At 38.5% G+C, this 14,101-nt stretch overlaps 1 protein-coding gene across 4 annotated transcripts in view; it reads left to right on the top strand.

The window, feature by feature from the left end:
* The window catches only part of IFT80 (intraflagellar transport 80), a 96,332-nt gene that overhangs the window by 21,512 nt on the left and 60,719 nt on the right, over window positions 1–14,101 (top strand). For 3 of the 4 annotated variants that reach the window (XM_079766455.1, XM_079766457.1, XM_079766454.1), the window contains 2 exons: window positions 9,332–9,442; window positions 11,889–11,957. In XM_079766455.1, coding sequence (XP_079622581.1) covers window positions 9,332–9,442; window positions 11,889–11,957 — 180 coding nt within the window. The remainder of the gene's footprint in view (window positions 1–9,331; window positions 9,443–11,888; window positions 11,958–14,101) is intronic. The other variant, XM_079766456.1, reaches the window with a different exon arrangement.

Below are 14,101 nucleotides of genomic sequence, written 5' to 3'. Positions count from 1 at the left end.
GCCAGACAGTCCATTTTCTCCCCGTATGAGTCTGGGTCCCCAGAGTCTCGCCCAGAACTGGAGTTCAGCGCAGTTGGGACCTTTTGTCTCCCTCCCGATTGAGAAAGCCAGCCGCGTACTCAGTTGCCAGCCCTCTCCGCGCATGCGCCTCGGTACCTCTGCCTTCCTCAGCTCCTGTGAGTCTCAGTGTGCTTTTCTCTTTCCTTCTAGTTGTAGAATTTCCCCTCTGCCAGCCTTCCTGTGGTTCTGGATGATGTCCGTTTTGTCTTTTAGTTGTAGTTTTGAAATTGTTGTGCGAGGCAGCAGCTTAGGTGTTTACCTATGCTGTCATCTTGTTTTCTCCTCGAAAATTTTTTTCTGGTATTAAATAACACATTGCTTTTATTACATCTCTCTGGTCTCCTTTAATCTGGAGCAACTCCTCAGTATTTCTTTTCTAATCTTGACAGTTTTTTTTAATATATATTTTATTGATTTTTACAGAGAAGAAGGGAGAGGGATAGAGAGTTAGAAACATCTACAAGAGAGAAACATCAATCAGCTGCCCCCTGCACACCCCCTACTGGGGATGTGCCCGCAACCAAGGTACATGCCCTTGACTGGAATCGAACCCGGGACCCTTGAGTCCGCAGGCCGATGCTCTATCCATTGAGCCAAACCCGTTAGGGCTAATCTTGACAGTTTTGAAGAATACAAGCCTGTTATTTTTATAGAAAGTTTCTCAATTTGTGTTTGTTGGCTTTTTCCTCATGGTTAGATTTAGTTAACATGTTTTTAGCATCATTACTTAGGGCATCAGATTGGGAGATTCATGATGCTGGTTTAACCCATTATTAGTGATGTTAACTTTCATTTCTTCAAAAGGTGTGTTCACAAAATTAATCTACTATAAAGTTACTACATTTCTCTTTTAATAATTTGTGAAAGAATATATTCAGACTATGTAAAAATGTTCTCTTCCTTCTCAAACTTCCTCCCAGTATCTTAGTTAGCATCTATTGATGATTCTTGGCTGAATCATTTATTACTAAGACTAGAGGTCTGGTGCATGAAAATTTGTGCACTCGGGTGCCGGGGATGTCCCTCAGCTTGGCCTGCGCCCTCTCGCAGCCCGGGACCCCTTGGGGGATGTCTGACTGATGGCTTAGGCCCATTCCCTGCGGGATTGGGCCTAAACCGGCAGTCAGACATTTCTTAGGCAGCCCGGGAGCCCTTGGGGGATGTCCACCTGCTGGCTTAGGCCCACTCCCTGGGGGATCAGGCCTAAGCTGGCAGTTAGACATCCCTCTGGCAGCCCCGGAGCCCTAAAGGGATTTCCGACTAATGGCTTAGGCCCACTCTGCCATTAGTTGGACATTCTTAGCATTTCCACAGAGACGGGAGAGGCTCCTGCCACTACCGCTGTGCTGGCCAGCCATGAGCCGGCTTCTGCCTGAGCGGTGCTCCCCCTGTGGAAGCACACTGACCACCAGGAGGCAGCTCCTGCATTGAGTGTCTGCCCCCTGGTGGTCAGTGCTTGTCATAGTGACCAGTAGTTCCTGGTCGTTCCGCTGTTAGGGTCATTTTGCATATTACCCTTTTATTATACAGGATGGTTGCCAAATGGTAATTTTTTAAAACTTTGTAATTCCTTTCGTAATGATAAGTTGGTATTCTAATGCAAGGAAGAGCCTCCCATATCCTGCCAATTATTTAATTTTTTGCTATATCAGTTAGATTCATAGATTCTTATTTTATTTCTTGAGTATCCTGTTACCATTATTTTTATTGATTGACTGATTGTTTTATTTTAGAGGTGGTGGGAGGGAGAAAAAGGGAGACAGAAACATCGATGTAAGGGAGATACATCAATTAGTTGCCTCCCATATGTGCCCAAATCAGGGATTGAACCAGCAACCTTCCCATGCTCAGACGATACTCCAACCCACTGAGCCACACCAGCCAGGGCCTGTTATCATTATTTTTACATTTTTAAAAAAATATATTTTATTGATTTTTTACAGAGAGGAAGGGAGAGAGAGAGAGAGAGTTAGAAACATCAATGAGAGAGAAACATTGATCAGCTGCCTCCTACACACCCCTACTGGGGATGTGCCCACAACCAAGGTACATGCCCTTGACTGGAATCGAACCTGGGACCCTTCAGTCCGCAGGCCGACACTCTATCCACTGAGCCAAACCGGTTTCGGCTATTTTAAAATTTTGATGTTAAAATTGTTTCACAGTTGGCCAGTGGGAGCACCATTAAACTAGCTCAAATAATCTTTGTTTTTTCTTTGGTGGGGGGGAGAGGGGCGGTAATGTGTCTTCATCATTTTTCCAGCACTACTTTGCTGGCACAAGATATTCTAGGCTCATATTGTACTTTCCCAGTCTCAGCCCCCAAATCATCTGTTTCTCCTGTTCTTTATTTGGTGCTTAATGGTATTTAAAAACTAAGATCGGAGTGCTAGATGTGCTCGTTTCAAAGTGGTGTGTTACTTCAAGGCCCTTTCAGAGGACTGAGCTAAGAATTACAAATATAAATGTATATTAAAAATCACACATATCTACAGCTATTTCTTTCTCCCTTTCTCTCTTTTTTCCTCCTTCCCTCCCTCCCTTCCTTTCATTTTTTTCTTTCCATACTAAAAATCTTGAGTTAATTCTGATACCACCATCTCCAATTCAACACTATGGGGTTAATTCTAGTGTCTTTTTCCCCACACTTGAAAACAGTGAGAAAGCCTGACTTTCATTATTCTTAATATATTTACTCATTTACTCAATTCTATAATACACAGTAGGTTGTTTCAGAGTTACTAACCCATACTACGGCAAAAAAATTTAATTAGAATTCAAGTGTTTACTGTTGTTATCTTTACACTGAGGCTATAGAGTCAAAGTCCTGTGTTTAAAAATTACTTGCATTCCCCCCCTGCTTAACTGTTGTTATGTTACTCATTTAAGATATAGATAAGTATATTTATTTCTATTTGTTTTCCATGTAAGGTCCCCTCCATTTTTGTTGATTTGATTATCTTTGAATATGTTAAACATTAACATGGATGGTTCCATGAAGTGAAAACTGTATTAAAAAAATATACTTACTCAGAGCATTGTTACTACCCTGACCCATCCAATTCCATACACCTTGTTCCTATTTACTCCTTCTAGGGAACCAATCTCTTTAGTTCTGGTTTATCCTTCCTGTGTTTCTCTTGGCAAAAGTAAACAGATACATGTATATTTTCTCATTTCACTTTTTTTTTAATTACACAGCAGGTGGCATATCACATATTTTCTTTGGATTCTCCTTTTTAAACTCAACAGTCTATGAGGATTGACTTATCTGGTGACTATGAATACCAAATCTAATTAGTCTTGATGGTTTCTGTTGTCTGAGTGTTTTTCTGAATTATTAAGCTTACTTAATTATACTTAACTAAAAAAATAAGTGCTTGGGTCTTTATTTTACATTGGCTTTAGATAAAACACTTTCTGATAGGAAAAAGAAATTTAAAGTAAAACAAGTGTAATTTAAAAGATAAATTTACACGATTAAGTAAGGAAAACTACATTATGACTAAAGAAAATAAAATGTATCATTTTATTTTGGGGTTTACTGTATAAAAAAAAACACCAAAATAAAATAACATGCCACACACTAGATGTTAGAAGAAGAGAAAACCAAAGCAGAGTAGTTGAGTGTTTTCTCCAAGGTAAGGATGAGGACTACCTGGGATCTTGAGAAAGAGAGGGAAAGAGACGATAGATGAAAGAAAATAAGTGGAAGGGTAGACAGAAAGCAGCATCCAGAAATGAAAAAGAAATGTTCAAAAAAAGAAGAAAGTGGATGCCATCAGGAGGTGGTCAAGGAGTTTCCTGCCAGATAAAGATCTGAGGTCATTTTATATATCAGTGCTGTATTCTTTGTTAACCCAGTGCTTTAAAAAACCCAGCCTATTATTCTGCTTAAAAGAAAACACCATATAACGAGATCTGCCCTCTTAACAAATTGTTAATCGTACTGTGCAGTATAGTTAATTGTAAGCACAATGTTGTACAGCAGATCTCTAGGGCTTTTCATTTTGTGTGATGTTAGCTCATACTTAAAAAATTTTTTTTCAAGATTTAATTCATTGTTCAAGAGATTTTCTTTTCTAGTTACCACCAACTTTCTCCTCTTAATTTTTCTCCCTCAACCCTGGCAGAAAAGATTATAGGTTTTGAGTTTGTTCATCACTCTTCCAGGGTTTCCTTTGTCCAACCCCCTCTGTTCTGTGGTGGTGGTGGTCAAACGTTCGAAACACATCCCTGGGTTTGAGGGGCAGCTCCTGCACATAAAGCAGACTTTTGCCAAGTATTTTGTCTCACCAGTAATTCGCTCTTCAGTATTTTTATATGTTTTTGAACATTTTGTGCAGTAGTATCCCACTTTTTAGAGGAGATATTTCTTTAACAATGTGTTAAAAGATTTTCATTTTAAAAAGAATTGAATTATTTAAAATGCATTGGGGGGGGCTGCTATGTAAGGGAATTCTGGTATAAAACGTTTTGTAAAGGCAATAAACACTCCTTAAATTATATTTAGTGAAAGTTGATATTTTCATACATCCTATTAGATACGTTAAAATAATCACTATATTCTCTTATTAGTTAATATGTCCATTTTAAAATCCCACTTTAAAAGAATTTGTGTGTTCATTTCTTTTTATCAGAAGTTAGCAGTTACTGATCTCTTTGTGGCTTTTTGCAGCCATCTGCCAAAACATTTCTGCTGTTAAGCAGTCTGCAAAAGTGCTCATGTGCCCTTTTATTCTTGCACCCTATTCCAAGCCTTCTCATGTTTCCATGGGCATTTCTTAAGGCATTTCTAACTTTAAAAAATGTGTTCCATGTAACTTTAATCTACCACTTTTGTTCTTTTTATTTTTTATAACATTTTCCTCTTTTTAGCTTATCTATAATAATAAAAGCATGATATGCTAATTAGACCAGACATCCTCCCGGATGACCTTCCGGACAAAGCCGGGGCTGCAAGGGAAGCCCAGGTCCCAGGTGCCTGCCAGTGGCCGGAGGGAAGCCCGGCCAGAGGGAAGCCTGGGTCCCGGGTGCCTGCCAGCGGCCGGAGGGAAGCCTAGGTCCCGGGTGCCAGAGGAAAGACGGTGCTGGCAACTGGGGGAAGGAAGGCCTACTCTTGCACGAATTTCGTGCATCGGGCCTCTAGTCTTTAATAACAAGAGATTAATTTTATACCTCAGGATTTAAATATCCATGTTTATCCAAAGTGTTCATTGTTTGTTTAATAAATAATAAATGAGTCATATTGATTATATTCTCTTCCCAAACTCACCCCTAGCAAATAATTGGAAATAAATTAATTGATTTCTAGTTTGGTCTTGAACTTTTACTAATTTATAGAAAACCTGGAGAGAAAAAAGAACTGAAAATCCTAGTTACTAGTAAATGAATAATTATCAGTTTTAAAATTTGATTTGTGTAATTTTATATTTATGCTTTACTCTGGGTGTGCTATTCAAGCAATTCTATATAATAAAGAGCTAATATGCTAATTAGACCAAACAGCAGAACAACTGTCTGGATGACCTTCCGGACGAAGCTGGGGCTGCGAGGGCCGAGCCCCTTGCAAGAATTTCATGCATTGGGCCTCTAGTTTGTAATAATCAGCCAATATACAAAGGCCAATGATTTATTTATTAATTGCTAAATCTATGTCAAGAGCTGACCTTAGTTGTCCCAGTGTATGTCTTCTGTGAGGTCATAGGAAGCAAGAATAGTTTTAGCACTTGTTAGAAAGTCAGTATTTGTTATTTTATGACAAGAAATGTCATTGACCAAAATACATACAATTTCTAAAATGTGGAATAGGTTGAAAGATATTTTCTGGACTCTTCATTTCTAGTTCAAGTTATTTGGTTAGTCTCTTTGGTGTTGCATTTATTCATTGTATCCAATAATTGTTTACTATGTGGATCTCTTGTGGTAGGCAGTATGTTAACATTTTGTGAAACAGGCCTGGATAAAGAAAATAATGGCCACAGGATTAGCTTTCCATTTACTATATGCCATCTTCATAGTTCCTCTTTTGAGGTTTCCCCTCCTTGTATTTTCTCTGTAATTTTAAGTTAGTCTGATAAATAGAATAATAGCACAGCTGAATTCAAAGTTATTGTTACATTGAAAAATGACCCAGAGATAATTATAAAATTAAAAGAAAGAGATGGGGAAAAGTAGATGGTGCTAATGGTGCTAGTGGGTAGGTGGGTAGATAAAGGAAAAGGGTAGATTATTGTTGAAGTGCTAGAACGTCATGAATGAGAAAAATAAGAATGTCAAAATGGTCCATTTTATTTATTTACTAGTAGCCCATTTGCACGAAGATTCGTGCAATAGACCTTCATTCACCTGGCTGCCTGCACCAGTTTTCTGCCGGCACCGGGGACCCAGGCCTTGGCTGTGGCCACCGCCTTCTGCCTTCTTTCAGGGTCGGGGCTTGGCCCCAGGCGGTGGCCTTGGGCTCGGCCGCACCCAGCATCCCTGCTAAGGATCGCAGGAGCCGACCCCCAGTGGTTTCCTGCGATCCGTGCAGGCTCCCCGCTGGTGCCCAAGGCCGGGAAAGCCTCGGGCGGCTTTCCCGACCTTGGGCTCAGCCGCACCCAGCGTCCCTGCAACAGTTTCCTGGTGGGCGTGGCTTAGTTGGTGGGCGTGGCTTGGGCGTGGCGAAGGTGCGGTCAATTTGCATATTTGTCTATTATAAGGTAAGATTTACTTATTTTTAGTTATTGGTATGGTTACAGAATTGGTTAAATGTAACAAATGCTGATTATGTAAAAGCATATTGCAAATAAAAATATGACTAAGACATGGCCCCCTGCCATGAAATGAATCACAGCCTAGTAAAAAATGCTGCAACAGAGCTACAAGTAATGTACATTGTGTGTAAAAAAAAGGGAATGACTTTGTTGGTAGGAATGAGTAGGTGGTCAGTGAAAGAACCACAGGGCACTAAGTGTTAAATGTTTTAAAGCCATTTGTATTAGAGTTCTCCAGAGAAATGTTTTAAAGCCATCTTAAGCATCTGACTTAAATATATATATTTTTAAAAATATATTTTTATTGATTTCAGAGAGGAAGGGAGAGGAAGAGAGAGAGATGGAAACATCAATGATGAAAGAGAATCATTGATTGCCTGCCTCCTGCATGTCCCCCATTGGGGATCAAGCTTGCATCCCGGGCATGTGCCCTTGACCAGAATCGAACCTGAGACCCTTCAGTTCATAGTCCATAGGCCCGTGCTCTATCCACTGATACAAAAAGCTAGGGCTTGAATATATTTTTAATAAATTGTTAGTATTAGGCCAGATCTTGAAAGCCATAAGTTAAAAGTGAATTGAAACAAAATAAATCCCCTGAGGCAAATTTGGTTAGGCAGGTACATTATTCTTTTACTGCAAAATAAATAAATAAATAAATAAATAAATAAATAAATAAAGCATACATGTATACAAGCAAATATTTATATTGATTTGAAGAAAGCTTCTAATTTCACTGTACTTAATTTATTGCAATCTCTGTATCACTAGATTTCATTATCATTCAAACCTCACTGATCTTTTCTCGGATTCCTATAGTTCTTACTCTTGGCACAGTTAATTTGTCCCCTTGACATCACTTATATACTTTGTCTATGTACTTTAAAGTTGCAGTTTTTTAGCTTTTTTCCTGTATATAGGATGGGGCAAAAGTAGGCTTACAGTTGTGAGTATGTGAAACAGTTTATTCTTGTATTATTATTTATTAACTAGAAGCCCAATGCATGAAGATTTGTGCTAGAATGGGCTTTCCTTTCCTTGGTTGCCGGCACCGCCTTTCCACTCTGGCCCAGCCCGTTTCTGCTCAGGCCCTGGAGCCGCCTCTTTCCACTCCAGGAGCTGCCTCTTTCTGCTCTGGCCCCGCCTTCCCACGCTGCCCAGAGGCCCTAAGAGACCAGGGAACGATGCAAGCATCTCACCCCTGTCACTCAGCGCCTGTGTATGCAAATTAACCTCCATCTTTGTTGGGTTAATTTGCATACCACTCCTGATTGGCTGGTGGTGTAGCGGAGGTACAGTCAATTTACATGTTTGTCTATTATTAGGTAAAACTAGAGGCCCAGTGCATGATTTCGTGCACAGGTGGCGTCCCTCGGCCTGGATGGAGACTGGGCTGATTAGGGCCGTCTTGCCCAGTCCGAGTTGGGGCCGATGGGGGCTGGCTGGCCGGGGAGGGCTCTAGTGCGCACCTGACGCATCTCGCCCAGTCCTGATCAGCCAGACCCCAGCAGCAAGCTAACCTACCGGTCAGAGCATCTGCCCCCTGGTGGTCAGTGCACGTCATAGTGACTGGTCAAGTAGTCAACCTAATGGTCGACCTATAGGTCAGACACTTAGCATATTAGGCTTTTATATTATTTATTAATTATTGTATTATTTTCCATTTGAACAACTGTAAACCTACTTTGCCCTACCCTGTATGTGTGAACTTTTTGAGGTCAGCAACCAAGTAGACTGCTTTTTTTTTTTTTTTTTTTTTGTCTACCTGGTGCCTGGCACAGTGTAAAATCATATAAGGCAAGTATTTTAAAATTTGGGATTAGCAATTGTTAAATTAATTAAATAAGGAGACCATTAGACTGAGGTGACTAATGCCGTTGGCCCACGCACACAAACCAAAATCTGAGCCTGTAAATGCCTCAAGTGTACGTAATTGAAACCTAAGAACCACCAATCACAAATAGCCAACTAGGCTTTAAGCTATCATCAATAATTTCCTTACTTTGCTTCTGCCTTTTTTCTATAAAAGCCTCTCTCTGAGCTCCTGTCAGTGGCGCTGATTTGGCGCTGTCTGATTGGAATAGATTTTTGCTCAAGTAAACTCTTAAAGTTTTAAAATACTCCTTAGTTTATCTTTTAAAACCATTTCACTATCTTGGTTCCTCTCCTCTACACCTTTTTCAGCTTTTCTATAACCTGTAAAAAAGAAAAAGCAAGACTCCAAAACTGCTTAAATAGAAGGCTTTCTTGACATTTCTTTTGGTTCTTTTTGGCCATATCCCAGTAGAGTTTTATCATCCCTTTGAATTACCTTAGCATCATATTTGTAATTTTGTTTGTTCCTGTCTTCCAATAGATTTGTGTTCCTCGAGGGTAAGAATAATTACATTATTTGCCCTTTTGTCTTCAGTGCCTAGCACTATGCTAACTAGTTTAGTAGTAGGTAGTCAACAGATGTTTGTTAATTGAATAAATTATTTTAATGAAATAGAATTTTCAAGTATAATTTCTTTTAGGTAAATTTCATCTGATTTCTAAGTTAGGAAGAGTGGAAAAAAGTGTAGAAGCTCACTGTGGAGCAGTACTGGCAGGAAGATGGAATTATGAAGGAACAGCTTTGGTTACAGGTAAGTTGTCTGTAAAAATGGCATATTAAGTGAATTTTTAAAAGAAAAATTTCCAAAAAAAGAAGAAAAAAAAATTTCCAAAGGAACAGAATATTTTCTTAGCAATAGTCTTTTATTATTTAATAGTAAATAATTAGCACAGTATTGATCTAGATTGCTATATAATGTTATAATTCAGAATATCATATTAATTACTAGTTTTATAACATGACTAATAGAGAATATTCTGTCTAAAATGCTGTTGGAATGTTCAAGTAGAGAGTAAATGAAAGTTGTAATTCTTAAAAATTTTTAAATTCAAAATATTCTCATTTAACTGACCTTTATCCTCTTCCATCTCTCTCCCATCTCCTGTCCTATTGCAAGGATTCTCCTCTTCACCTATTAATTATCTATTATTTCATAACAAATTACTCCAAAGTTAGTGACTTAAAATAATAACCATGTATCATCTGTGGGACAGGGAACAGTTTAATTGGGCGATTCTGGCCCAGACTCAAGAAGTTGGATGGGGCTGCAATCATATGAAAGCTTGATTAGGGCTGAAGGAGCAGCTTCTAAGATGGTTTACTCACGTGGCTGTTGACAAGAGCTCTTAGTTCCTCTCTGACTGATGGCAGAGGCCTTAGTTCCTCACCACCTGGGCCTCTCCATAGGGCTGCTTGGTGTTCTATCAACGTAACAGCTGGCTTCTCCCCAAGTGAGTGATCCATGACAGAACAAGATAGAAGCCACAATATGTAAGATGTCCCAAAAAATGTATACACACACTTTGAATTATTATAAAGGCATTGTTTATTAAAATACATTTCATTTTCAAAATGGAGCTATCAGCTGTTAAAGTGTGTATACATTTAGGGGGACACTCTGAATTTTATGATCCTCCTCAGAAGTTATACTCCATCATTTCCACCACATTCTATTAGGAGCAAGTCACTAACTATAGCCCACCCTGAAAGAGAGAGAAATTAAGCTCCACCTCTTAAAGGAGGAATAACAAAGAATTTGTGTGTATGTTTTAAAGTCACCACACAGCCAAAACCGGTTTGGCTCAGTGGATAGAGCGTCGGCCTGCGGACTGAAGGGTCCCAGGTTCGATTCCGGTCAAGGGCATGTACCTTGGTTGCAGTCACATCCCCGGTAGGGGGTGTGCAGGAGGCAGCTGGTCGATGTTTCTCTCTCATCGATGTTTCTAACTCTCTATCCCTCTCTCTTCCTCTCTGTAATAAAATCAATAAAATATATATATATATATATATATATATATATATATATATATATATATAAAGTCACCACACATATCCCCTGGGCCTTCTGTAGGACTTCTCTCAGTGAGTTGTCCTTTTTCTCTCAGTTAGTTTCTCCTTTTCCAGTGGTTTCTTTTTCAGCACATAAGAATGTTAAGATGTCATCCATCTTGAAAATTGAGAAAAAAGAATTAAAAATCTTTCTGTTAACCAATAACTCTCTCTAGCTACAACTTCCTCTTTCTTTTTCACTCTTGTAGGCAAACTGTTAAAAAATAGAGCCTACTACTTCATCCATTCAGTCCCCAACTCATTGGAATTGGGCTGTAACTCTTCTTATTACACTGAAAGCACTTTTCTTAGAATTCTAGCATTGAGATTTCAGTGAAAATGAAAGCATTATTTGAACAATACACTCATAAGTCTTGTAATATTAAAGGAAAAAATAAAAATTTTTGTCATGGAAGTTAGTCTACTTTGATAAAGTTGTTTCAAAATAACTTCAATTTGCCAAAACCGGTTTGGCTCAGTGGATAGAGCGTCGGTCTGCGGACTGAAAGGTCCCGGGTTCGATTCCGGTCAAGGGCATGTACCTTGGTTGCAGTCACATCCCCGGTAGGGGGTGTGCAGGAGGCAGCTGGTCGATGTTTCTCTCTCATCGATGTTTCTAGTTCTCTATCCCTCTCCCTTCCTCTCTGTGAAAAATCAATAAAATATATTTAAAAAGAAAAAACAAAATAACTTCAATTAAATAATATAGTTATGAAGCACTGTCATTTAATTAGAGTAAATGTTTCCAAATTTTATATGTAAATTTAATGTTTAAATTTATTTCTTTTAAAAATATATTTTTATTAATATCAGAGAAGAAGGGAGAGGGAGAAGAGAGATGGAAACATCAATGAGTCTACGGCCATACCACCCTGAACGTACCCAATCTCGTCTGATCTCGGAAGCTAAGCAGGGTCAAGCCTGGTTAGTACTTGGATGGGAAACATCAATGATGAGAGAAAATCATTGATTGGCTGCCTCCTGTATGCCCCCTACTGGGGATCAAGCCCGAAACCTGGACATGTGCCCTGACTGGGAATCGAACCGCAATCTCCTGGTTTATAGGTCAATGCTCTACCACTGAGCTACGCTGGCTGGGCTAAATTTATTTCTTATAGCTAAAAATATAAATTATTTTCTCTTTATAGTTGGAGAAGATGGACAAGTAAAAATCTGGTCAAAGACTGGAATGCTAAGATCAACTTTAGCTCAGCAAGGTATGTATTATAATCAATAAAAATGTCAACATTTTCCATTAGCAACAGTCTAATATCATTTCTAAGACTGATTTTGGTCAGGTTCAAAACCTGAAATTGCTCATTTCTATTTACCCTTTTTCCTCTTACTTTCCATGTTGCCTGATGGACCATGGTACCTATATTATTGAAACCAAGAAATATGCAAAATACTCAAGAGCTTTTTCTTTGTTAGTGAATCTAGACAATATGTTATAGGCCAGTGGTCGGCAAACTCATTAGTCAACAAAGCCAAATATCAACAGTACAACGATTGAAATTTCTTTTGAGAGCCAAAAACCGACTTCTGCGCATGGGCCACGGAGTTTCAATCGCACTGTACGTGCGCGCCCGCATGTGGTATTTTGTGGAAGAGCCACACTCAAGGGGCCAAAGAGCCGCATGTGGCTCGCGAGCCACGGTTTGCTGACCACTGTTATAGGGTAATGATTCTTTTTAAATAATTCTGAAGCATTATGAACATGTTCTATCTGAATAGGATTTGGCATCTAGTTAAGTAAATAATAGAAGAGAAAACATTGAATATCTCCTGACTTAAAAAGTCCTAATAACTTCATAATATTAGCACTTTTTCTAAATTATGTTGTACATTTGATTTCCATACTAGTGGAGGGGAGCAGACATCCTGATAATCCAAAACTTGAAAAGCGACAGGTACTTAGAGCAGAGTCTCAGTTTTCCATGTTAATTGGGAAGAAGTACCCATAAAGTCAGTCTATAAAGTGGTCATTCCTGTTGGGATTTAGATTACATATGATTTCTTTTTTCTGTGTAGCAGATTTATTTTCCTAATTACATTTACCTAGGAGCAATAAAGCAGTCTTGATGTTGACCTGAGAATTTATCCGCTGATCTTCAGAAACAGGTTGCCAAAAAGCTGCTTGCAGACTGTTCTTCAGATTATATAATAAAGTCATATTGTGAAGCATCTCCAATAATTGACTTCCAAAAATTTCCAGATTTCATTTTTTAAGTTGTTTATTCTTAGGATAGTGTTAAAATAGTTACATTTCTTTAGCTACACATTAACCAAGTGTTAGCAAAGGAAACAGAAGTACTAATTAGTACTTATTTCCTGAGTTTAAATCTTTGCTACAGATAATCTCCAAGTAGAGTATTTATCCATGAGTAGAAAATTTAGAGTTTATAGAAGCTTTCATGGATGGATTTCAGTTAGAAAAAATAGTCAATTTATTGTTACATTAGTAATAAAATGTACTTTTAGAAAATACATTTTATTTTAATCTCTAGTGGGCCTGAGGATTTACTTTTGGCTTTATAACTTGTTAGGGCTAATTATTTGGCATTCTCACTCTATGACGTCTGGCTTATAAGCAACTGACAGAAATCTTTTAGAGGTCACTGCACCCTTGGGGCTGGGGCTGCAGTTCCTTTTAGCTGTTGCTGCCACTGAGACATATTCTTTTTTCCTTTCTTTTCTCTTTTATTAAATTTGTTGTCTACAGAAGACATAGATCTTCAGAGGAATTCTGAAAGCTTATATCACTACCAACTGTATCTGAATTCTTGCCTAAGATAGTTCCTTCTGTTTTCTTAAATTCTTCCCAGACATCTCCTTCCCTTTTACTACCCTTGATCCACCATTTTCAACTTTCCAACGTCTAAAGTTAAAACTTAGAATAAGTTGTTTAATATAAACATTGTTAATCATTGAGGGTAGGTGATAATACTATATTTTACCTGTGTAATGGGTCTGGAAACCAAATTGCTACTTATTTTGCTCTTATTGAGAAAATGCATTTAAAGTTTCCAAATTTAGGAGGGCAGTTGGAAGCACAATATGTTCATAAATTAAAGACTTTATAAATCAGAGGTCACAAACAGGTGGCCTTTGGAATGAATCTTGCCCATGAGCATGGTACAGACCCAATATTAAAAATCACATTTCACATTCAAATTTGGTTTTCTGGTGTCTTGAAAAATTGGAAGATCCCGCAACATTATGCCTGCTTTTCAGAATGAATACAATCAGCCGGAGTTCAGTAGTGGCTGCTCCATTTTTATTTTTTATTTATTTTAAATATATTTTTTATTGATTTCAGAGAGGAAGGAAGAGGGAGAGAGAGATAGAAACATCTACACTA

Source organism: Cnephaeus nilssonii, assembly GCF_951640355.1.
Source record: "Cnephaeus nilssonii genome assembly, chromosome: 3".
In the NCBI taxonomy this organism is placed as follows: Eukaryota; Metazoa; Chordata; class Mammalia; order Chiroptera; family Vespertilionidae; genus Cnephaeus; species Cnephaeus nilssonii.
The sequence above is the reverse complement of the archived record's forward strand: the minus strand, read 5'-3'. Positions and strand labels throughout refer to the sequence as shown.